Source organism: Colletotrichum godetiae (genome assembly GCF_030913485.1).
Source record: "Colletotrichum godetiae strain CBS 193.32 chromosome Unknown BDP55scaffold_55, whole genome shotgun sequence".
NCBI lineage: Eukaryota > Fungi > Ascomycota > Sordariomycetes > Glomerellales > Glomerellaceae > Colletotrichum > Colletotrichum godetiae.
Window position 1 is genome coordinate 106,755 of NW_026851303.1, and position 22,920 is coordinate 129,674.

The window sequence follows — 22,920 nt, forward strand, 5'->3', positions numbered from 1 at the left end:
TCCACGGACGCAACGATGTGGCTGCCTCTTGCCGCCACGGTGACTGGCATCCACATCGATGTCACTGTTGGTCGAGCCTTCACAGCAGCAACCAATAAGTCGAATGATCGGTAAGCTACAAACAGACAACCATTTGGCAGCGGAGTCTCGATTGCGCCGTACTTGAGCGAATCGTATTGTTCAGTTTTGACTCCTCTAGTATTGCTTATTTCTGGCTAACGTCCTATGATTTTGACCATGTCGAGCACCCAAACTCGACTGTAGCAGTCGGGCTGCATGGCCCAGACCTTTTGCTAGCGTGCTGAAAAGAGCCAATATGGAGAGCGTAGCCGCCATTACTTCCGATGCACCGTTTTGTTTGTGCACCGGCAATCTACCCCGCACTTTACCCCACTTCTTGAGATTCTACGTAAGCAGCTTTACCTCTGCGGACTTCTGCTTATGCAGTATTTTTTAGAGCGAAAACGCGCGGAAGTGTATTTGTTAAAGGAGGATGGAGCTGACGCGGCTCACCTCAAAGCACAAATTTGCGGAAATGGGTTGGGTAGGGGGTCTGCGTTTCTCAAGTGAACCTCAAGCGGAGATAAGCGCATAACACTCTGTAGACGAATCACCAGAAGTGAGCCATAGAGAACTGTCGTAGCATCAGGTTCGGTATCTTGGATCATTGAATCACCAAGAACAAAAAGATAGCCGGGCTACAGTCGGTACCTCCGGTCCACTGCTAACGGAGTACCCGCATCGCGCCAATTCGGATATCCTCGGCAAATGCGTGGCCGTTTGTTTGACCAACATTAGTGCGAAGGTCTCCGACACCCTTCCCACTCGACCGTAATCATCTCCACTTCTAGGCGGTGCGTAACAACCTGAACAGCATGTCGATCAAGGCAAGCCTGGGTTCGGTGTAGGTTCCGCATGTGCGTACAAGCAGCCTCAGTGACCTGTCTACGCTCAAAGATGATAACAATCTAATGCATTTTCTGCCCGGTTCAGAGCCAACTTGGAGATTTTCCAGGTTGAGGAAGGTATCAAAGATGTGCTATTGGTACACGATAAGTGATCAAATGCAGCTGTGTGATGTCCACAGGAATATGGGGCATGAGAAGGCGGTTCTGTGGACTTGAAATCCAAGTATTCGCCTCAAGCCAGTTGAACCTCCATCAGAGCACCTGCTCCGGTGCATGCCTCTTACTGAGTCGGGGCTGCTGGAAGTGACGTGCTAGGTTTCCAAAGGGTCTCGCCTATGGCCGTATGCACCCTTGCACATTGTCATGTAGCTGCGGTCCACTAATAGGCCGCTGGTGCCTTTGATTGATCGCCCAGACGCCTGTTAGAGCACAAATTCAGGAGGTAGTGCTATGAAAACGTTTCATTGGAGTGCCTCACTTCCTATCTCACATGTAGGGCAATGGTGGCATGATCTATTCCTAACTTGTCTTTTAGCGAAGAAAATCAAGTATTTTGGTTAAGCCTTGTGCATCGCCTGCCATCGTCCCAGCTTTCTCCTGGTCTACCCATCCAGGTGTGTAACTGCCCCCAAAGTCGATAATCCAGGCATTGTCATCCTGATCGATCAGGACATTTTCAGCCTTCGCGTCGCCCCAGACGATGCCTTTGCAGTGTAGCTGCTTCAGAGATGTACTGATCTGCGTCCTCCAACGTTTCCTGATCTCGGATGTACTCTGGTTTGCTCTTGCTCTTGACAGCACTCCTTTCTTCTCGATCCAATTGAACAGCATGCCCATCAAGTTGTTCCCGTCTCGAACAATGCCGTGTAGGCGACAGATCCATGCATCAGGGGCAGGAGGTATCTGCGCCGTAGCAATTTCGTTCAATCTCGCGAGTTCGCTCCTGGCATGCGCTTGACCGAATGAGAGTCCAAAGTGTTTGAAGTAACACATGATCTTATCGCCATTTTCCGCATCAACAAGAACCTTAGTCGGTCGTCTTATCAAGACATCTTCGGGGCGATCGTACAGTATCTCTACATCAGAGGGATCGTAGGACCGAGCCCACTGATCGAGATTCCCAAGCAACTCATCGTCAGCAACCACAACGGGGCTGCACCAGCCATGATTCTGATTCTCTGCCTGATACGGGTGTGGGACATCGTCGGTGGCATCCAAACCGCAAACGATGTGCGGGGGGAAAAGATACTGGGATAGAGTTGGCAGACTACCGTTAGGAAGCACTGGAGACGGCGGCGCCAGCTGGGTGATGAGAGGCTCGAACATTCTGGACAGCCAGTCGCAAGCATCTTCAACATAGAAATCATCCTGCTCGTCTTCCCCAGACCGCAGCAGTTCGAGGCATTTGAAGTACTGCTCTGTGATTCTGGGCGACCGATAAAATTGCGACGGGGAGATTGTGCAATAAAAGGCTCGTCCGTTGTTGGTTCGAATGATGAGGTCGCAATCGTCTTCCGTTTCGTGTACCTGCCAAAGAGCAACGTCATATCGTAGTAGGTTCTTCATGGCGATTGTTCTCCTGACTTGCGGTGAACTCAAGACGAAAGAAGTAGGTTAAATAGAAAACGCAGGTAATTGAGGGGATCCAGCATCAGTGCTTCCGTTCTTGGTGCGTTTATCTGCAAAGAAAACTGCATGTTGGTGGTCCGTGCACGAAATCTGATGCATCATTTACTGAAATGTCCGCAGCGGCACCGTACGCGAGCAAATGTGTGTTCGTGACAGCGGCGCAGCAATAGAAGCACAGTGGTCCTGGGCGTCTCGCCGACCCCAATTGTGACCACTTCGCTTTATGTCGGCGTATCGCTTTTCGTCATTCGACATGTGAGCGTCTGTCCATACAATGGGCTTGATCTGCCCTGTCTCCTTTTGTATATGACCCTATGATCCCCCCAGCACTAGTGATGATGAATGGTGCTAACTTAGCATGCCCGCTCACCAGATCTACTTCGTCTCCAAGCTATCAGTAACTACGCCATTAAAGTTAGGTCCCAATACGGCAGATATGTGTCAAGCGTGGAGGTACACCTTCACATGCGGACACCAGAGCGGAGAGAAGTGGTACGACCCTGAGAACGCCGAGGATTGCCCAGAGGCGGTGCGTGCCAATCGTCGTCACAGGCAATATGGAACGCTATTGCGCTGTAGCCCCTTATCGACTGCATCCGTGTCGACGCAAGGTGTTTGTTCGAGGGACAAATGCTATGCCAAGGAGTACCTCATACCCTACGGTTGGTGGTGTCATTATTGTGGTTACATGAACAATGCAGGGGTAAAGCATTGTGCAAATCCTCAGGCCGGTCTCAATCAAGGGCCATGCCGGCACAACCCTTGTCATCACTGTCAAGTAGATGACCCTGCCCAATAATAATCAGCAAACTATCTTGATAACATCACGGTCAGTACATCAGAGAGAGTTGGCAGCTCGAAACGGATGCTATTCTGGAAAATTCCCCTAGTCTAACCTATCAAAGATAGATAGCACACGCTTGCCAAATGCCTTCCGTCTCCTGTCGCGCAAGTCTGAGCCTTCGCCATTTAGACTCTGCGTGCCGAGCCGCCAAGTCCATCCCAGCATAACGCGGCTTCAGGCCTCGACAGCTAGGCTATCATTGACTAAGACGTCGTCCTTAAGGATATCCTCGAATCTGGACGTAACGAAACCGCTACCTTTCCCTACAAAACTCTCTCCAAAACCCAACGTTACCAAAGCTTCAAGCGCTCGCCAATTCAGTCACGCCCTCTCTGCCAGCAACTCGACTTCAACATTAATTGCCGAGACAACAGCAACATTGAAATGGAAAAATAAATGGACGCCTCATAGACGCATATTGCTCATGGCGGATGAAAGAGTGATTCCAGTCGTCGTGAATAAGTGGGCAACCTGTCGTCCTATCAATCTAGAAATAGTTCCATTACGAAAGGCCATCTAGTACGAAACAAGTCAGACATCAAGACGGTGAACGCTGCAATTGCGGTCATTTAGTGTCGCCACATTGGACGACAGCGTCTCGTGTTGAGACAATCTTATCGCGGCTAGATTCCGGGTAGATGGCTCTGCCCCGCTTATCAATATCCCCAGTAGTAATCCTCCACTCTCCCTGCAGGGACCTTGATGAAGATGAAACCTGGCAGATGAACGAAGTGGTGGGAATAACCAAAATAGACGACCCCTTACCGTTGACCATTACTTCCTACTATACAACTACCCCTCAATGTTCTCGTCCTTTCATGCGTCGAAATCTGTCTTTCCGTCGCTATCCCGGACGTTTGAAGACACGTGAGCTGGGAGAGACTAGTTCTTTGGAGCCCTCAAGCAGTACATCTCACATCGTACAGACCACATTGAGGACGGCCTCCTGCTGTGTAGCTTTGATGTATCTCGACATGTGACACGCCACGGAGTCTAGTTCTTTCGCGAGTGACTGCGTCAGTGTCTGTATTGGTGCCCGGTTGGTGCAGTCAAACAGAGGCATTCCGACCCGACTGAGAAACAAGACATGCTTGTATACGCCACTGTCATATTACAACGGCAGGGTTGATCTGCCCGTCCCAAGCAGACGGGAAGATGGCGGCGATGGAAACAAGGGTCTCGAAGCGAACGAGCGGGAATATGAGACTTGATCCCACATCTTCTCTTGCCTCGGCGCGAAGTCATCCTATGGGACGATTCGTCGAAGAGAAAATCCAGCCGGTCGGGTTGATCGTATCGGCTTGCGTAGTTAAGGTGTGATCGGTCACCACCTGAATGGCGAGGCTGAGCGAGTAACAAGATGCGAGATACTTTTGAAGGGTCTGTGGTTGTGGATGAAGACTTTGCTCCTGTGATTTCCGTTTTGCTTGTCTGCCTGGGCCATTTCGAGGTTCAAGACGATACCTTGCAGCTCTCCTGCGTAGACTGTTGATGTTGTATCGTCGCCCATGTGGGTTTTGCTGGTTTGCTACGTGGTTGCGCAGACCGCGGCGGCTCCGATGTGACCGTCGATGCCGCTGCCGTCCGTGTAGATGTGCATTGCGTCGGTGTTTTGTTCCAGACATCGTTGATGTTCCTTCTCAGCCTGCTTCGTATCTTCGCCGATATGGATGCGCGGAATCTGCCACCATGGGGGAGCCACGAAGGACGGTATGCGTTCGTCCTGCTCGCTGTGGGTGCCTTGACCATCGCGCAGTCGTTTGGTATCGTTTGTCTTGGACTCGTTTTCTTTCCTCTCCGGGAAGGACTTCGACCCTGCCTATTCTGGTAATGGTGTCGATGTTGTGTTTCCATATTTGTTGTTCGACTGACAAGAGATGCATACTTATATGCACTGGCTGCTCTGGCTTGAAGCTTTTGCAGCCTATTGAGTGTCCTCTTGATGTAGCCTTTCTCTCCCCATCCACTGTTGGACCACAGCGAGCACTCGTACATCATTTGCGGTATGGCGACTCCTCGTCGACGCGTTGTTTCCACTTGAGGACTGACTCCCTGATGAGGCCGAGGTATCTACAGGTTGCCGTGGGCTCGATTTCTCCCCATGGGCTCTAGAGTGTCATGTCTGTGTCGAATCTGATTTTCGGTCGTGTGAGATGAGCAAGCTGGAACTTTTCGGGTGCGAAGATAGAGGCATGGGTGATGGCCAATGTCTCAGCTTTCTGAAGCGCTGCTTGGGGTTTCTGGCAGGTTTCCTCAGTGATATCCCCCCGCTGCGAGGATCGCTACGTCAACAATGAAGCCGGTGGCTGTCTTGTCTTCGGCTTCGTTGCAACTGTCCAAGAGATCTTCGTTGTAGAAGAGGAAGAGTATTGGCGATAGGGGAGATCCTCGTGGGATGCCGGTATTGATTCTGCAAGTTTCGGATCGGAATCCGTCTACGTCGATCTCGGTCTCGGCATCCGAGGAAACTGGCAACTCAACGCACCGATGGTTCGTCGAACCGCCTCTTCTCAAATAAGTGCTGCGCTTCCAGAGACTGTGGTCGTAGTTCTGCGAGTTCATCTTGAATTGTGACTCGGGAGATGTGTGAAAGAAGCAAAGCGGCCAATGAAATCGATACTTGTGGTGCGACAATCTGAATTGTCTAGGTGGATATCGTGAGTGTTTGATCCATGTCACCTCAAGAACAATCCCGCCGTAAACTCAAAATCACGTATGAAGAAATTGCCAGCTGACTAAACCTGTCCCTTACCTCGGCTCCCAATAGGTTCACGGGTCCGTACACTCACGGGTCCCCCATTAGTCAGCAACATCCACTGTATCTTGCCGTCTCAGCAGGGGCTGGGGCGGTGTCGTTGGGGACATGATTTTGCACTCCTTGTGTGGCCTTCTAAATGGCATTTACTGCATGTAGGTAGTCGTTTCTCCCCCTTGCTTTCCAACCCGTCCAAAGGCCCATGTTGAGGCTTATTTCGAGGGCCTCGAAGCTCGTTTTGCGTTTGGTCCCGCGCCACTTCCCGCTGCCGATCTTGAGATTCATGAATGTCTAGGAAGTCGAGATCGTCTTGAGACTTGCAGTTGTCTTTAGTGTCGTGGTTGTGTTGAGAGAATCTGGCTTCCCGGTGTTTGAGAAGCCAATTCTCGCTCCAATCTTCCTTGCCTATTACCGAGAATTGGCAACCAGAACGGAATCGATTGCATGAGTAGGTGATTGTTGATCGGCCAGACCTCCCGGCAGTCGATCTTCGCACAATGAATTTATAGCCTCTGATTACTGCCCAGATATGTAGACTGACCAACAATTCTTCATGTGATGAGTAACACGCTTGAGGGGGAAGGTCGTTGAAATGCATCGGTAGAGATATGATGGTGGCCACCTTGTGATTCTTTGTTGATCAGTGTTGAGACGGCCAAATGCAGTGGACGTTGCTGACTAATGGGGGACCCGTGAGTGTACGGACCCGTGAACCTATTGGGAGCCCCTTACCTCGAGCGGCTGATATCATCGACTGCGCCGACAATTTTGCATTTGTGGGATACGGTTCTGCGGAAATCTCCGTGGCAGTGTAACATCAGAAGTTCGCCTGGCGAAACATAAACCTGTTATTGACTTGTCACGGTCAAGTCCTACTGTTTTTCCGCTGGAACCTGCAGGTCAGGAGACAACAAAGCCGGCGTATTCAAATGCACAGAAACCACGAGATCCGGCTGTCCTCTCAATGAGAAATGGGACAATTGTATCCATTTCAGTTATCCAAAAGACAATACAGCATACCCCTGAGACGATGTCTCCCTCACATCTTGCCCAGTTCCTCTTCTCTTTTCCTCATAATAGACCAGTGCTGAAAGGCACCCTGCTCGCTTCGCTGCAATTGACCAGCAATCCACGACCACTCCTTTTCCTCTTGAACCCATGCGCGCAGGCGTAATTCGTCTAAGGGTGTCCAACGAAGACGCTTAGGTCTCTTGCTCCTTTGCTTAGGAATATCAGGGCTGTCACTACGACTGAAACCCACACTTTCGTCTTCGCTGTCGCTGTCTTCAGAGTTGCCATCTGAGCTATCGTCATCTTTGACTGTCTCGGAGTTTGGTAGCCCCACAGTTGCCTCCCGTATCTGTTCTTGATTTGTCCCATTGAAGGGATCGCTATTTCCCGTGATTATTGCCTTATGTGGAAGTCTCTTTGTAGCGTGATCTCTGACGAACCCGAGAAACAGCCGAAGAATGTCTGATTCCCTTGCATTGCCAGACAGCTCAGCACCACTTCGAGTGAGAGCCTCGACGGTATCGCTTATCTGCAGCAAATGCTCTGCAGAGAAGCCACAGGTGTGACATGTGGCTGAGGATGAATTCACTGTGGTGGCGGCAGGAGGGAGGCAATCTCGTCCATTCTTTTGAGGATTAGGCTTTCCTGAAGAATGGTTGGAATGAGATGAACGCGGCGAAGTTACCTGGGGTATACTTTGCGGTCGCCCCCGCCGTGTTCTCGTCCGCTTCCCTCTATTTGACGCATTATCCACGTCCAGTGAGGGAAGCCCATCAAGTTGAGGTTGGGCATCTTGACAACTCACGGCGCCAGAGGCGTGAGACCATGGCTTTGATCTTGAGGAGCGCCGGATATGTCTTTCGCACTGGGCTGGAACGCACCTCCTGCCTGGCTTCTCTGCCAAGACTCGAGAAGGTCGTGCGCGCAAAGTCCTCACAGAAAGAGCATTTGTTGCAGTCGTCTCATTGGGATTTCGTGATCTCTTTCGCTTAGGAAGGCAAAGGTCGTCGCTCTCATGTCCTTCTTCGCATGCCTCGTGATCTCGTTTTCTCTGACTGGTGATGACGTCACCGCCTTGCTGTGAGACGAAGGGGTGATCTGAGGATGGGGTAGGAAGCGCAAAAATGTCTGGTTGAATTTCTTCCGCTATTTCCAGTGAAACGGCGACATCATCGACGGAGAAATTGGAAACAGAACTTGGTGCGTATAGTGGGCTCTTCGCGGGGTCGGGCGCCGCCGACTTGCTTGTTGAGAAGGTCCTCGGCCGGTGTCGATTTGTAAATTGAGGTCCCCGAACCGCTCCGTCCGGAAGAAAGCTCTCGCGATCGGTGTCGTCATCATCGGAGCTCCCGTCGTCGTCGTTGACTGAGCCATCATCATCAATGCTTTCGCAGGTGTCGCCGTTTTCGCTCCTCGCCTTGTCTTGGGTAATGCCTTTGAGAGTTCCTGTCAGTTTGGGATGTCGTCTTGCGTATTGATCTTGTTCACTCACATTCGTTCACGTCATTTGGAACACAACCTGCTAGGCGGAGTTGCCCGGTCGAAGATCTCACTGAATCGAGAGCCAGCGGCTGCTTGTTCTGTGAAGAGGCAATTGCGACTTGCGGTTCGGTTATTTCTGTAGGTGGCTGGAGAAGTACAGAGGCACAAGGCGACCAGTGTTCCGAAAGCTTGATTCCATCGTGTGTGGTGTATTTGTCGGTTTCCGCTGCAGAACCATTGATCTCGGAGATCGAGGCAAAACGTCGCGTTACATGTGCGAGATCGCCCGTAGCATGGCCATCGTATGACTCGGCTGTCGCGAGAGCCTCAATGAGATCGAGATTTGGTTCGTCGATGCTAAGAGGGAAGTCCAGAGGACCATCTGCTTATTGTAAGTCAATGCATCGAAGAATATGATGCGAGCGTACCCGACGTATAGCTAGAGGTCTGATTCTCTGCCACAATAGAGCCCCTGATATCTCGCTCGAGTGACGTTGCCAGTGCCGATGGTTTGAGTGTTGATGTTTGCTGTTGCTTTCGCTGTTCCTCGCGCTTGCGTTGACGTTTCTTTTCTTCACGCTCCATCTGTCTACGCTCATTTTCTTGATAGAACTTGGCGTATGACTGCACGTCATGCGTCCTTTTGAAGTGAGGTTGAGCCATGTCGGCGAAAGAGAATAACTGAGTTGAGTCTGAGGAGTATGGAATCAGACCGCTGTCGTAATCGTTGGGAGCCAGGTTTATATACGTTGTTTTCCAGGCGAACGAGCCAGTCGCACAACACAACGCTCGGTTCAAGCCACCACCTCCTCAAACTATGGAGGAGCTTGCAGCTTCCACATTCGGAGTGGGAATGGAAAAGAACCTCTCGCCGGTAGTCAGACCGCTTCATGGCGCGTGTGAACCCCTGATGGCGCGTACTTTTCACTCTGGACCTCGGAGATGCCCCTGAAGCGCTGGCGGCGTTCTTCCCCTTTCAGAATAGTCGTGACAAAACAACTGCCGAGCTTATCATGGCCATTGACGCAGTAACCTGCAGCTCTGAAGCCCTGGCCAAGCCCGTAAGCCACGTCACCATATTGATGAAGGCCAGGGCCATCTCACCCGCCAGGACCGCTCCTGGCGCCGTGAATCGTAGTTGTCGGACGGAGGAAAACCAGCCGTCTGCACCAAATCTCGGACTTCTGGTTGCACCGGCTAAGGCCTGTCCAGCTGAGACTGACCTTCCACCGAGCCTGTCCAGCCTTTCAGCCGGCATAAAGTCTGGCCCCCTGGTTAGCGAGAGAGGTCACCTGCTCTCTCTCCTGAAGGTAGCCCCTTGATTGTGCAGGATCAACCGCACGATCCGTCAGGATACTACCTTAGACGCATGATGTGTTCAAGCTGTCAGGATGGGGCAGGACTGGCGGCGGAGGTGTCGATCATCTTGGGAATGTTATGCTGGCGCGCCGAGCTGTGCTCAGCCTTCCGATACCTTCCGTCTCGTATATGCGACGTGATTGATGATCGCAACATTTTGTGGAGGGCAAACCAGGCACACCAAAATGGTCGGCACCGCCGAGGGGAAATTTGCCCCTTCGAGCAATTTCGTTGACTCCGGAAGCCGCTCAGTAGCTATTAGGTACGCCTCGGTGAGGTCTAGCCGTGCGTCTTTCTCGACTCCAACGTACGAACATCCAGGTTCAAGGGCCGACATTCTGCCCATGGCATGCAAGAATGCCAACGGGGCAATCTCGTCGACGAGCCCTCGCTTCTCATCTTCAGAGACTCTACGCGGAGAATGATCCCGTCCGTTGGTAGATAGCAGCGCCATGACCAGCTCCGCCATTGTTTGCGGCGACCCCGAATTGCTGTACTCTGGCAGAGATTTCGAGAAGCCAGCAGGAGCTGACTCTCGGGGTCTCGGTAAGAAGCTTTCTCGCGAGCCATATCCCAGCTCAGCGGCGCCGAGCCCCTGAGTAGCAGGCCATCTCAAGGGTGTGATAGTCAGGTCAGTGTCCACCGGCGTAGTCGCAGTGCGTACATGTCTTGGCTAGCATACTTTCCTCGTACATACGACGGCGTCATCGGCGGGAGCACTATGCCCAGGTGTAGGAATGCCGAACATCCAGGCTGCCGTTGAGACGTGAATTACCCAATAGGGAAATTCTGTCAGCGTAAGCGATAGTTTCTCCTATCAGACTCCAGCCCGTCATGACTTGACTGGTAGCCCGGCCAGACGCCAATCTCCGCGATATGCGGTGTCGCCCTTTTCGGCAATGCTTGACTGTTGACCAAGGTTGGAGGCCAGAAAATTACCAAAGACGGCAATCTCTCGGTCACGCCCTGCGTTCTTTCGTCCGAGGATGGACCGCCAGGGGTATTCCCGCGGGCGCTCGTTGATGCCTGGCATAACACGTCGAACACCCGCAGCATCTTATGGACCCCGCTGAGCTGTCAAATTACCAGAAGCGGTAATTTTGGGTGTGAGGAACGCGGCGAGTCACCTGCGGCTTGCGGCCGCAACGAAGTAATTGCGGAAACTTGGAGTAGTGTGTCGAGCCAGTAGTGACCAGCGGTGTGATCCTGCGCCTTATCCCATGACCCCCTCGCCTTCTTGCATTACTCTCAAGGGTAATTTTGGGTCGAGAATGAGGCGAGAGGAAAGGGAAGGCGAGGCAGAATGCGAGGCGAATGGCAAGGGTAGCCCTCGAGAATCGGCAACGGGGTTGCGAGGCGTTCCATCGCACGATCAGACATTTTCGACATCGACTGCAATCGAGATCGGCAAGGTGCAAGGCAGCAGACGGCGGTGAAGAGATTACCACAAACGGCAATCAACTGAGGAAGTTAGCAATGCAATTCCAGCAAGAGAACATCGGAACGTGCTGTGCAAGGCGCGCTGTACTTAGCATAGGCAGTACGAGTGCAGGTAACTAGACACAGATACCTTTGCCATCCAAGTACCGGGTTAAGCCAATGTATGCTCAAGCCGTGGTTTCTCGTACGGTTGATAATCGCGAGCGGGAGTTGAATGGATGTTGACGATGCGTGAACATCGCAGAGACCAGGGATGTGGCTGAGGTCGGCGAAATAGCGAAGTGGCGCAAACAAGTGCTGTGAGAAGGAAAGGATACAAAGGAAACTTGGAGGTACTTTGGCGCGTTGGGCGGGGCAGTCGCTCATTTATGGGCTGGCAAAAACGGCGAGGGATGGCGTGGCCGAGAATTACCCGATGTGGCAGGTGCCGAAAATGGCATGTCAGGACCGCCATTTCCGAAGGCAGGCAAGCCGTCTCTTGTTTTACTCTATTAATCTGATTTTGGTTCTATGGTATGAAGTCCTTTACGGTTATTATTATTATGAGTATTTTATGGGCCTTTTGCCTTACCCCTTAGGTTAGTAGAATACCTTAGTAGTGGAGGAATCTATTTACTTTCTTAACGATATTAGGATTAATACTAGTAAACTATTTATCTTTCTAGTTACTTAGGTCGTTTATAACTTTATAGAATAGGGGTTGCCCTTTAAGCCCCTTGCAGGCGTATATCTTTATAATAAAGATTAATGCTATATTAATTTACTTGCTATTAGGGTGGTTTAAGTCTCGATATAACTATTTCCTTTAATACTCCGGATTAATTTTAATTTAAATTTTTAGGATAGGAGTCCTTCTATACGTTCTGTATGCTGACTTACCCCCTATCGTCCTTTAGTTTATGCTTCTATTTATAGGGGCCGGTATATTTGATCTTAATAGGGATATATTAGATCTGCTTATTAATCGTGGTAGTAGTATATTATCGTTGCTCGCCGTGTTTATTAGGGTCTAGGAGCTTCCTACGGCCTTTAACTTTTTTGCAACGAGCCTTATTATTATCTATTTTTAGTCTTTTGAATTAGCCGCTATGTTTTTTATTGACGGTTTTTTTTTCCTATAGCGTACTTTATTATATAAAAGCGGTCTTTTAATAGCCCTCTTTTTATATTCTCTTTTTAAATGTCTTTTTAGCTTTTTCCCGTACTAATTAGGGTAATAGGCTTTTTCTTTACCTTTATAGCTTAGCGAGGATATATAGTTTAAAGAATTAGGTACTTTATACTCTTTTACGAGGTAAGCGTTGTAATATTTCTAAATCCCTTCTTTCCTCGTCTTAATTCTACCTAGCTTTTATTCTTTTAAAATAGCCGAGGGGTAGTAGGTATAGGTAAGAAGGGGAAGCTTGACCTTGGAATCTCGAAGTCGGTCTTAATAATAGTAATATCGCTATCGATCTTAGTAGTTTCTTCGGATTTAATTAAGAAATATGCCTAGAGTTACCAGTAGGGTTTAGTTCCTACCTAAATACCTTATTATTTTAAAAGTTTATTTCTATAGTCCTAAAGTACCTTTTTATATTCTCTAATTAGGCCTATTTTATTATATAGTCGAGATTTATAGTGGATTTGCTAATCTAGCGAATCTAGTGATTTTATTTATTTTTCTTTATTAATATATAGGCTACCCGTAGATTATTAAGTAGGATAAATCGTATAAGGGCGACGTAGGTAGCTTAGTCGCCTTTTTACGATTTTTTTAATTACGGTTTATTTTTAACGTAATAGACGTCGACCTTTTATAGGTAGTTAAGGGCTGCGATTTTTCTATTTTATTCTATTATAGAGATTTGCGTCTTATTGCCTGTTTTTTATCGGGTAGGTAGTACGATTCTTTTATTGCGTTCTGTTTAAGGAGGTCGTCTTTTCTGTTTGCGAGATGCCTTACTAATTTGTGATAGTGGGATTTAACTATTGATTAGTGTTGGTATTTTTATTATAGGGATGGTTTGAATTGTAGGTAACGAAGAGGTTAAAATCTATATATATTTAATTTTTGCGTAAGGTGTAAAAAGGAGGTTTTAACCGGAGGTTGGGTAGACCGTAGATTTTGTAAGTATGGTCTGTAAGTGGCCCCTGCGCGGGCCCCTTGCCTTGAGGTCGAATTGGACTTCTAATCCGATACTTAGTGAGTACCCGAGTTCGTATCCTAGTATAAGCACCAGAGATGTAGCCCCCACCGGGGGGTGAACTCTTTTTGGTCTAGTTTGATGATTTTGAGTGGTCTTTGGTTCATTTTAACGCTTATTGAATAATGTCCAACTGATTTGGCTCGTATACGGGCAGACGAGACAACCCCGAACTGTTCACGAGGTTGCCTGCTAATATCACTGTTGTCGCTTAGGTATTTGAGCAGCGTCACCCCGCCCTCCACCTGATCCATGGTACTTCCAGGCATGTCGCCTTACACTCCTCTGATATTGAAACAACAAGGCCAACCGGTCTAGAAGGATCTTTGGACAGGGGCACTTTAGCTACGCTCACACTTCTCCTCCCGATATTCGACAATGCCTGGCTGAGAGCGACGCTCTGCTCAGAGTCTCCTTCGTATCATCACAGATCCAGAATATGTGTACTTGTTGTGTTCTTTATTTTCCGGCCAAGTAAGCAGCCATGAGGCATGCCAATGCTCACATACATATCTGACTACCACCTCTCTCCTCTCTGTTCCACAACTCCATAGAAGGGGGTTTTGGGGTAATAAATAAAAAAAGAGCCGAGCCACACCACATTCCAGCCTCACGCCCGAGGCCTTTCAACACTCTCAAACACCGAATTGGCATAAAGATAGAAAATAATGCGGACGGAGAATATTGCCCCCTTGTGATAGACCACTCCAGTCCCCTTTTCCCAATCAAAAAACAGAATCAGATCCCAATCCATTGCTCTGTACAGTAAGTTGAACAACAAAGTAGCAACGAGAACGACGTAGTGTGGAAAGAAGGCCGCCCCGTGCCTTACGCAACACGAACAAACGGAGCTGGGCCAAATGCTCAATACAACACATACCCTCCTCGCTTGAGTCCCCTAATCCCTGGTCTCACACTGTGGTGTGCTGTCTAGGTAATACATGGTGCGCTTTCTAGCTGTGTCGAGTTCAAGAAGATGATGACTCGGAGTCCTTAGCCGCCAAGAGCTCGATCATCTTCTCGTATTCTATGTCCTTGTCCAAGGGGTCGAGGCCAACAGCCTCGCAGGACGCTTGGAAGACCTCGTCTGCCGAAGAGGGCTTCTTGCCGGTGGTCTTTTCGGTTCTCTTCCACTCTTCAAACCATTTCTTGTTGAAACTCCGAACGAACTTGGACGTCACAGGTCCCCATTGCACTGGCTGCTGCTTGGGGGCCGGGTGCTCTGGTGCCGTTGACTCTGGTCTCGCAATTTGGCCACTTGGGCCAGGGGTATCTTTGCCGTTTTGCTCGCTGTTGGGGTCTTGCTCTCCTCGTGGCAAGCGCATGGCGAGGAGAACGTACTCCGCCCTCGTCATGTTGTCCATCACATCGTCCATGTATCTCATGACTTCTTCCTGGGGAGCCACCGCTCTCTGCAGGTACTCGAGGTGGCGAGCTGAATGAGCGTATAGCCGAACGGTGACGGGCTGGTAGTAGTCAAGCTTTGCATCACCTCCATACTCCAGCTGACTGCCCTTGCGAACAATGAGGAACGATGCGATGGCATGCTGTCCGCCAGGGAGATACTCGAGAATGCTGTATTTTGGAAACAAGTAACGATCGCCATTTCCACCAGCAAAGTCGAGGCAGACGCCTGAGATCTCAGGCCTCGCAGGTGGCGGAGGACCTTTTGACCGAAGGGCTTGCTGCGGAGGATGCTGTACATGTGGGGCTGCTGGGGCTGGGGCCGGTGAAGCAGCAGCAGCTACTGCGGGTTTGGCGGGATGTCCATTCGGGGTGCCGTTGATGGCAGCTTGTGTCGTCGGCGTTTGGGGCGTCGGGGTGTTTTGCGCACTCTTGAGTTCCTTGTGCAACTTGTCGAGAGATGCTTTGAGATCGGTGGCGTCGGTGAAACCAGGTTTGTTCTCAGCTATCCGTCGGATCATTTCTTGCAACGGTATCGAATCCAGAGCCGTTCTCACCAAGGCTACAACCAAAGGGTCGCTTCCGCGCGGAGGTAGAAGTTCTGATGACTTCTGCTTCGGATTCGTGGCGAGTACGATATCCAGAATGGTCCGCACCTCATCGGCAAAGTACTTAACCGTCCTCCCATCAACCAAGAGCCTGTCCGCTGAAGGACCTTGCTGCCCTCCTTTCCTCTTATACTCCGCCGTGATTTGGTCGATGATCTTCTGAAAGTTGCTCAACTCCTCCGGCTTCGCTTCCCCAGCGGCGACCCGCTTCATCAAGTCTCGGAGATGGGGGTCCTCGGATGCCTTCTCGGCTAGCGTCATGATGATGGGATCAGTCCCTTGTGGTTTTGCCGCTGGCGGTTTTGCGGCACCCGGCGCTGGTGTCGGTGTTGAGCTCGATGGTCGTGAGTTGGTTGCTGAAGGTGCTGCAGCCAAAGGAGGTACGGGATGTGATGGTGTTCCTGGAGCCACAGCTGACACTGGTGTCGCAGCCGCCGGGGCCAATGGAGCTACTGGTCGTGGCGGAGGTGGTGTCGCACTGGCGGTTCGCATAGACTCCAGACTGCGTGGCGAGGGCATAACCTTGGGCGGCTCGTTCGCAGCTGATGAGGGCGGCCTGGAAGGTGGTTGCTGAGGGGTGGGTGACGGAGGAGCCGGACTCGGGGCGGAAAGCGTCGGCTTCGAGTCGTTAGGAGCGAGCGTAGGGCCTTGGTTCGTGTTTGCTGGTGTAGGTGGAGGGGGCATAGCTCCATTGGGAGGACCATATTGCAGAATGGGTCGAAAGGTAGCTTGCGTGGTGGGTGCGGGAGGTTTGGGGTCCTTGATCGCCCAAAGGGTCACATCGAAAACGTGCGGCTCGATCGTAATCGTGCAGGGCCCAATCTTGCTCATGGTATCTTTGGATGGGTTCTTGGGATCTTCGGTTGCGTTTTTCTTTCTTCCAGGTTTCGTCCAGTACTTCTCGAACAACCCTTCGGCAAGCCATTTGTGTCGTGACCGACTCAGCGATTCGGCAAGAACACCACTATGGGCAAACGTCAGTTCAGTGCATCCAACCCCCAGATCTAAGTCTGGGGCGCCAGGGCATATGGCCTTACCTCTCCTGAAATGACTGGTACTCCTTCGCGGGGAGGTCATCGGGTTGGGCATCCTCGACGGTCGGCAGCGGCTTCCCAGCCTGAATGGACTTTGGGAGCGAAGGGGGAGGCGGCGGAGGTTCTTCAACTGATACTGGGACTGGTGTAACGGATCGAGGCTCGGGAGGGGTGACGGTGCGCTTCTTTGCGACGTGTTCGACACGCGCCGCAGCCCTTGCGGGCAACTTCCTCTTCCTCTCCATGTCAAATGTGCCGTCTCCCCGTCGCAGAGTTCACGGTATCACGAGTAGGTTCCCGAGCGTGTCGGTATGTTCATCATCAGCTGAAGAAGCCACAGCCTTCGACTGCGCGCGGCGCCGTAGTCGTATTCTCTTCGGCAGAGGAGGGGGTATGCGAGTATGTTGCACGTGGGAGAGCAGGGAAGGCTGCCGTGAAGTCGAGTCGTGAATATATCGGCGTTAAGCTGTTCGCGGGATATTGGGGCGGCGTCTCGCGGGGCGGCGTCAACGCGGAAGTCGTGCGTGTGGTTATGTCGGTAATATGGAGGAATAGATTTGGAGACTCGGGGAAGAGTTCGTGTGAATGAGTTGAATTGGGGTGGGCGGGATATTAGCATGGGGAGCTTTGTATGGGATGCATCAGCGGCGACCAGCAAGAAGCATGGAAAAAAAGGTACAAAGTGGGAGGTACCTGAGGCTCCGTCTGGGCTGCCGCCGCCTCTTTTTCTTTCGGAGATGCAAGAGCGCGGTTGCTCATTCTGCTGCGCTGCTCCTGCTGCTCCTGCTGCTGCTGCTTGCCGGGTACCCTCCACCACGTCCAGGTAGGTTCTTCCCACTTGGTGCACGTCGTCTTTCCGCGGTGCCGTGCCGTCCAGTCGCAGCGGGCGAAAGAGCAGGCGGGCTGTGAGTTTAACAGGGACAGCCGTATCTGATTGGCCTGGAGCAGGACCGGAAAAACTGGGCACGTTGCCGCGCCCTGACTGGACGAAGCGCACGGGGACATGGGGACATGGGTCCATAGAAGGGTCTCGCCCGCCACTCACATTGCGCCAAAATCGTCGCATGCTTTGTCATGTACCTTTGTACCGTGATACCTTGGCGGATGTACTCTGCACTCCGGGTTATTCCTTCTCCTGCCACATCAACGGACAACTAAGAGCCTCCTGTTCTGCCATTCAGTTCCCTTGGGTCTCCTGTTCCTTTCTCCGACAGGAATGTTGTTATCTCTTACAAGTCACCATGTCACCAGGTCTGCGGAAGGTCGAAGCCGCTCACTGGCCCTTGCTGGCTTCCGCGCAAGTTCACCTTGGTATGAGGGGGAAACTGCAGATGTAGATGTGTGTGAATGAGTGTGGCTGTGAAGCTTGGAAGAAATGGCCAGATCAAATTACTCTCGCGGTACTTCGTAGTCATCCCTCCGCATTTAGCAAATTAACCCGACCATAGGCGCGCTGCCAAGTCTATGCACAAATGACCAAATATCTCAGCAATGGGGTTTATCCGAGTAAATCAATCGGACTGGACGATATGCTTCTAGTTGAGTATACCAGGAAGACCAGTGTGTAGTAAGGAAGCATTGGTGGCGGGGGAAAGTGCGCATTTGATATCGATGGATGATCTGTTGTCGTCGGCGTGCGGCTCAGACCACAGTTGCGAAAGGTCGCCGCATTCTGGGGACTGCGCCTACTAGCGGTAGGTACTTCTAGTTGGTGCACAAACCTGCACAGGAAGAAAGTACACTCAGCTAAATGCCTCCATGTCACCATCCCTGCGGGCTCGCAGGCAATTCCAACCTCAAGCAAGGAACCAAATCGACCAGGCATCACCGACGGTGGCCACATCACCGCCACCCGCCATGTGTAGATAACTCGGAAGTCCCGCAATCTCATCTCCCGTGTCTTTTCCATCCCTCTGCATCTTAGTATTAGCACAGCACTCCGATTATGCCGGTTCCGCTTTCGCCGATCCTCCGAACGGCCGTCTGGGTCGTGGCGGCTCCGCTGGGCCTCTACTTCACTTTCCTGGCCCTCGGCGCAACACCTTTCTTCCAACGACAGTAAGACTTCTTGACCAACATCTCATGTCTCCGGTATATATATCTATAATGACACTTCCACAGCTTCCTGTATGCACACAAGATCAACACTCTCTGGTGGCGCGACGTTGACAAGCCTGAGAGATGGGGCTTTGCCAGTAGGTCCACGTGCCAACCCCTGTATAAGACGCGCCATCGCTTACAACCTCTCACCGTAGAGGGCCAAGCCACACCTTTCTCGCTGGACACTCCTGATGGAGTGAGCCTGTATGCGTGGCATGTTATGCCTTTGCCTCAGTACCTTAAGCAAGAGGAGAGATTCTCAGTGCAGAAGGGTGGCTTCTGCCAAGATTTCACCGAAACCGAGTCTTTCAAGGCACTGAAAGAGGACCCGGATGCTCGAGTTGTACTTTCATGTAAGTCATTTGCCATCCGCATATTTACTTCCAAATTCTAACTCAACATAGTCCACGGGGTGAGAAAAACTTAATCCCATTACACCTTTCGCTCTGATACTGACCATGTTTAGAACGCTGGAGACATCGCACAAGGCCATAGACCAGACAGCTATCATGTCATCACTGATACCTCATCATACCATGTCCTGGCAATCGACTACCGTGGTTTCGGTCATTCAACAGGTCGCCCAACTGAGTACGGCCTGATCCAAGATGCCGCCACTCTGATCGACTGGGTCATCAACGTTGCTGGTGTGCCCTCCGACCGCATCGTTCTTCTCGGCCAAAGCCTCGGCACTGCCGTGACAAGCGGTGTCGCTGAGCTCTACGCCTCGCAAGGAATCGAGTTTGGTGGTGTCATTCTTGTCGCAGGCTTCAGCAATCTCCCCAAGATGCTCAGCGGCTACAAGATTGGTGGCCTGTTCCCGGTGTTGGGACCCCTGAAGGTCTGGCCAGGATTCTTGGAGTACATGGAGGGCTTCATCTACGACAAGTGGCCGTCGGTGGATCGGCTGGAGAGCCTGGTCAAGCTGACCAAGAGACGGCTGCGCTTGACGCTCATCTCGGCCAAGGACGATGGGGACATTCCTTGGACAGAGAGCAACAAGCTTTTTCGCGCCGCTGCGAATGCGACTGTTCCTGGGGGATTGAGCGATCATTCGTTTGAGGCGTGGAAGGATGTACGTACAATTCACAAGGGGAAGAATGCATTTGTGACTACGTGGAACGCGGAGCCAAATATTGTTATTCGCCAAGAGCTTTTCCCACACGGCGGTAAGTCGACCACGACCACACATTGGTTAAGGATTACACTTTCTGACTCTCGTAGGACACAACGATATCATGGGATACGCGCCTGTAATCCTTGCTGTGATGCGGTCTTTCGACCTCGCAGGGACGGCTTACGACATGGCCGGGTCAGATACTAGCAGCAGAACCTTGTAACCGTTATCATGGGCTTTCCATGCCGATATCTCTCGCATAGAACTTAAGAGCGCCAGCAATAGAGTAGAGTGGACGGGGCTTTATCGGTGTAGTTATGGTAGTCGGGATTGTGATGGTTTCTTCAGAAGAAGGTGCAGTTGTGCGTTTTGAGTCGGCGCTCCGGTCTGCCGGTATAGAATTGATCTTATTTTACATAATATCTACATTTACTCGATTCGCATTCATTTTGCCCTAGGGTATGGTCTTAAAGTTCGCTCGCAAGCATATCAACAGCTAGTCACGGGTAGTTTTGAGGTTTGGTGAGGCTTACTTAGAATTTTCAAAGTAGTATCATCGCAGATGAATATACAGCAAACCAAGTCTTCATCTAGCGTTGTTTTGATGGTATTCTATCATGTGAGGATGGCATCTCATAATTATGTCTAAAGGTAAGTAGACCCGGGCTGTACGGAAGCATGACCGTAAGTACTGTCATAAGATGGAAAGTAAATAATGAAAACAAAGACTCTTTCATCTGCCTTTTGACACTGGTGCTTTGGAAACAACTACTGCTAATTGGAAGTGTCTTGTTTGGTGAACATGTTGATCTCCAATGAAGTGAGAATTGAATTAGTAGTTCATAATGCGCTGTGACCTGTGACGGTCTTTCCAAATTTAGCGCAAGGATCTTGGAGAAAGGGCGGCAGCTGCACCGCGGGTTGGCACCTTCTGCCCCGCACCAGCCCCCAGCAGGTGACCCCGCCATGATGCAGTCACACACACAGCTAGAGCCTGTACCGCCTGGGAGCACAGCTGGCACATGAAACTGTCCTCTCTCCCGCCAAAACTTCTTCCCCGCCATTCCCACCTCGCAAGCTTGAACAGAGCTCCAAGAAGCTCCCACCAACACCCCCGAAACTCGACTACCCCCCCCAGATACTGTCGAATCGAGGACAACAAGATGCCTGCCGAAGAGTCCAAACCCCTCGACCCGGCCGTCAAAGACGCCAACGACGCCCTTGCCGAGGCGAGCGACAAGGGCAAGGGCAAGGAGGCCGAGGTCGAGTCCGAGGACGAAGAGGAGGATGCGCCCGAGGAGACCGCACCCGACGCAGCTTCTGGCGCCGCAAAGAAGAAGAAAAAGAGGTCCAAGAGAAAGAAGGTCAAGGATGCGCTCACCGGCAAGCCTAGCGATCCGGAGGCTGCCATTAAGGAGGCCATCGGTGGCCTGACGCCACAGCAGCTCACCGAGCTTCTCGCCCTGAATCCGGCTTTGGCGAACGAGCTTGGTGTTGGAAGCTCCAGCAGCAAGTCGGCCGAGGAGACTGCCGCGGCGATGAAGAATCTGAACCTCCAGGACATCATGACTGGCCTGGCCTCGGCTGGCAAGAATGCCAAAGATATGGCAAGCTACAAGTTCTGGGCGACGCAACCCGTGCCCAAGTTTGGTGAGGCGGAGGCTAAGGTTGAGGATGGCCCGATCCGCATCCAGAAGGTAGAAGAGGTGCCTACGGAGGCGTCACCAATGGTGGCTGGCTTCGAGTGGGTTACTATGAACCTCGAGGACGAGGGTGAGATGAAGGAGGTGTACGAGCTGCTCAACGGCCACTACGTTGAGGATGATGAGGCCATGTTCCGCTTCAACTACTCGCCAGCAATGCTTCAATGGTGAGATTCGGCTCTGGTTCGTACTCGAACAAGCCTAAGCTAACCATCTTCACAGGGCCCTCATGGCTCCCGGCTGGCGCAAGGAGTGGCACGTTGGTGTTCGCGCGACGCAGTCTCGAAAGCTCGTCGCCTTCATCTCTGCCATCCCGGTCAACTTGCGCGTGCGCAAGAACGTTGTCACTTGTTCTGAAGTCAACTTCATGGTTGTCCATAAGAAGCTCCGCGGCAAGCGCCTTGCACCCGTGCTCATTAAGGAGATCACGCGTCGCAGCAACCTGCGCGAGATCTGGCAGGGTCTCTACACTGGTGGTGTCGTGCTGCCCAAGCCCGTCAGTACTTGCCGTTACTTCCACCGCGCCCTCAACTGGCAGAAGCTGTACGAGGTTGGATTCAGCCCGCTGCCCCCCAACAGCAAGCCTCAGTACCAGATCCGCAAGTACCAGCTTCCGGATAACACGTCGACCAAGGGCCTACGCGAGCTCCAAGAGAAGGACCTTGATGGTGCAAACGAACTTCTGGCAAAATACTTGAAGCGTTTCGATATGGCCCCCGAGTTCTCCAAGGACGAGTTCAGACACTGGTTTCTGCATGACAAGAACGCCCCCGGCGAGCAGGTTATCTGGACATATGTCGTCGAGGTTCGTCTCATGTTCCCATACCCTCCTGCTCGAAGTGTACTGACATCCAGCTAGACCAATGGAAAGATCACCGACTTCTTCTCCTTCTACTGCCTCGAGTCTACTGTCATCAACAGCTCAAAGCACCAGGTCGTCCGCGCCGCCTACCTCTGGTACTACGCCTCCGAAGTCGGCCTCGCCACGCCCCTCGACAAGGCCGCCCTGAAGACGCGACTGAACGCCCTCATCGGCGATGCCCTGATCTTGGGCAAGAAGAACAAGTTCGATGTCTTCAACGGTCTGTCCCTCTTGGATAACGGCCTGTTCCTAGAGCAGCAAAAGTTTGGTCCTGGTGACGGACAGCTTCACTACTACTTGTTCAACTACCGCGCAGCCCCTATTGCTGGCGGCGTCGACAGAAGAAACAAGCTTGACGAGGAGAACCTGAGTGGAATTGGCTTGGTCATGTTGTAAGTCGCATGAGGTTATGAGCGAACGATGGAGAAGGAAAACCCAAGGGTGATCAGCACAGCGAATAGCTGTGTGCATACCGGCG

General features: G+C 51.5%; 6 protein-coding genes across 6 annotated transcripts; 3 read left to right on the top strand and 3 right to left on the bottom strand.

Annotated features, from left to right (window-relative positions):
- Positions 1-1,250: 1,250 nt before the first annotated feature.
- Positions 1,251-2,839, bottom strand: BDP55DRAFT_678228 (uncharacterized protein). The gene has a single exon (XM_060575971.1). It carries the CDS (start codon positions 2,472-2,474, stop codon positions 1,440-1,442), a length of 1,035 nt encoding a protein of 344 aa, XP_060424657.1. The 5' UTR covers positions 2,475-2,839; the 3' UTR covers positions 1,251-1,439.
- BDP55DRAFT_678233 (uncharacterized protein) lies at positions 2,743-3,595 on the top strand. The gene is made up of 3 exons (XM_060575972.1): positions 2,743-2,839; positions 2,911-3,366; positions 3,443-3,595. The coding sequence occupies exon 2, from the start codon at positions 2,974-2,976 to the stop codon at positions 3,334-3,336; it is 363 nt and encodes a 120-aa protein (XP_060424658.1). The 5' UTR covers positions 2,743-2,839; positions 2,911-2,973; the 3' UTR covers positions 3,337-3,366; positions 3,443-3,595.
- Positions 3,596-6,954: 3,359 nt separating this feature from the next.
- Positions 6,955-9,476, bottom strand: BDP55DRAFT_329583 (uncharacterized protein). Its single transcript, XM_060566834.1, has 4 exons — positions 9,378-9,476; positions 9,058-9,321; positions 8,640-9,011; positions 6,955-8,581 (listed from the first exon to the last, which is right to left on the bottom strand). The coding sequence occupies exons 2-4, from the start codon at positions 9,290-9,292 to the stop codon at positions 7,176-7,178; spliced, it is 2,013 nt and encodes a 670-aa protein (XP_060424659.1). The 5' UTR covers positions 9,293-9,321; positions 9,378-9,476; the 3' UTR covers positions 6,955-7,175.
- A 5,106-nt stretch (positions 9,477-14,582) lies between these two features.
- Positions 14,583-16,905, bottom strand: BDP55DRAFT_732916 (uncharacterized protein; the record flags this gene model as incomplete). The annotated part of the gene is made up of 2 exons (XM_060580005.1): positions 14,583-16,590; positions 16,664-16,905. 2 exons carry the CDS (start codon positions 16,903-16,905, stop codon positions 14,583-14,585), a joined length of 2,250 nt encoding a protein of 749 aa, XP_060424660.1.
- Positions 16,906-18,605: 1,700 nt separating this feature from the next.
- On the top strand, positions 18,606-20,100 carry BDP55DRAFT_562031 (abhydrolase domain-containing protein; the record flags this gene model as incomplete). The annotated part of the gene is made up of 6 exons (XM_060570123.1): positions 18,606-18,718; positions 18,782-18,855; positions 18,916-19,113; positions 19,165-19,172; positions 19,227-19,929; positions 19,985-20,100. 6 exons carry the CDS (start codon positions 18,606-18,608, stop codon positions 20,098-20,100), a joined length of 1,212 nt encoding a protein of 403 aa, XP_060424661.1.
- A 940-nt stretch (positions 20,101-21,040) lies between these two features.
- BDP55DRAFT_562104 (glycylpeptide N-tetradecanoyltransferase) lies at positions 21,041-22,838 on the top strand (the record flags this gene model as incomplete). The annotated part of the gene is made up of 3 exons (XM_060570128.1): positions 21,041-21,747; positions 21,803-22,385; positions 22,440-22,838. The coding sequence occupies 3 exons, from the start codon at positions 21,041-21,043 to the stop codon at positions 22,836-22,838; spliced, it is 1,689 nt and encodes a 562-aa protein (XP_060424662.1).
- Positions 22,839-22,920: the final 82 nt, after the last annotated feature.

Coding starts and splice junctions, on each gene's coding strand:
- BDP55DRAFT_678233 (XM_060575972.1), top strand. CDS start 2,974: ATGTGTCAAGCGTGGAGGTACACCTTCACATGCGGACACCAGAGCGGA.
- BDP55DRAFT_678228 (XM_060575971.1), bottom strand. CDS start 2,474: ATGAAGAACCTACTACGATATGACGTTGCTCTTTGGCAGGTACACGAA.
- BDP55DRAFT_329583 (XM_060566834.1), bottom strand. CDS start 9,292: ATGGCTCAACCTCACTTCAAAAGGACGCATGACGTGCAGTCATACGCC. Junction 9,012..9,057: donor GACCTCTAGCTATACGTCGG/GTACGCTCGCAT, acceptor TACAATAAGCAG/ATGGTCCTCTGGACTTCCCT. Junction 8,582..8,639: donor TCCAAATGACGTGAACGAAT/GTGAGTGAACAA, acceptor GAACTCTCAAAG/GCATTACCCAAGACAAGGCG.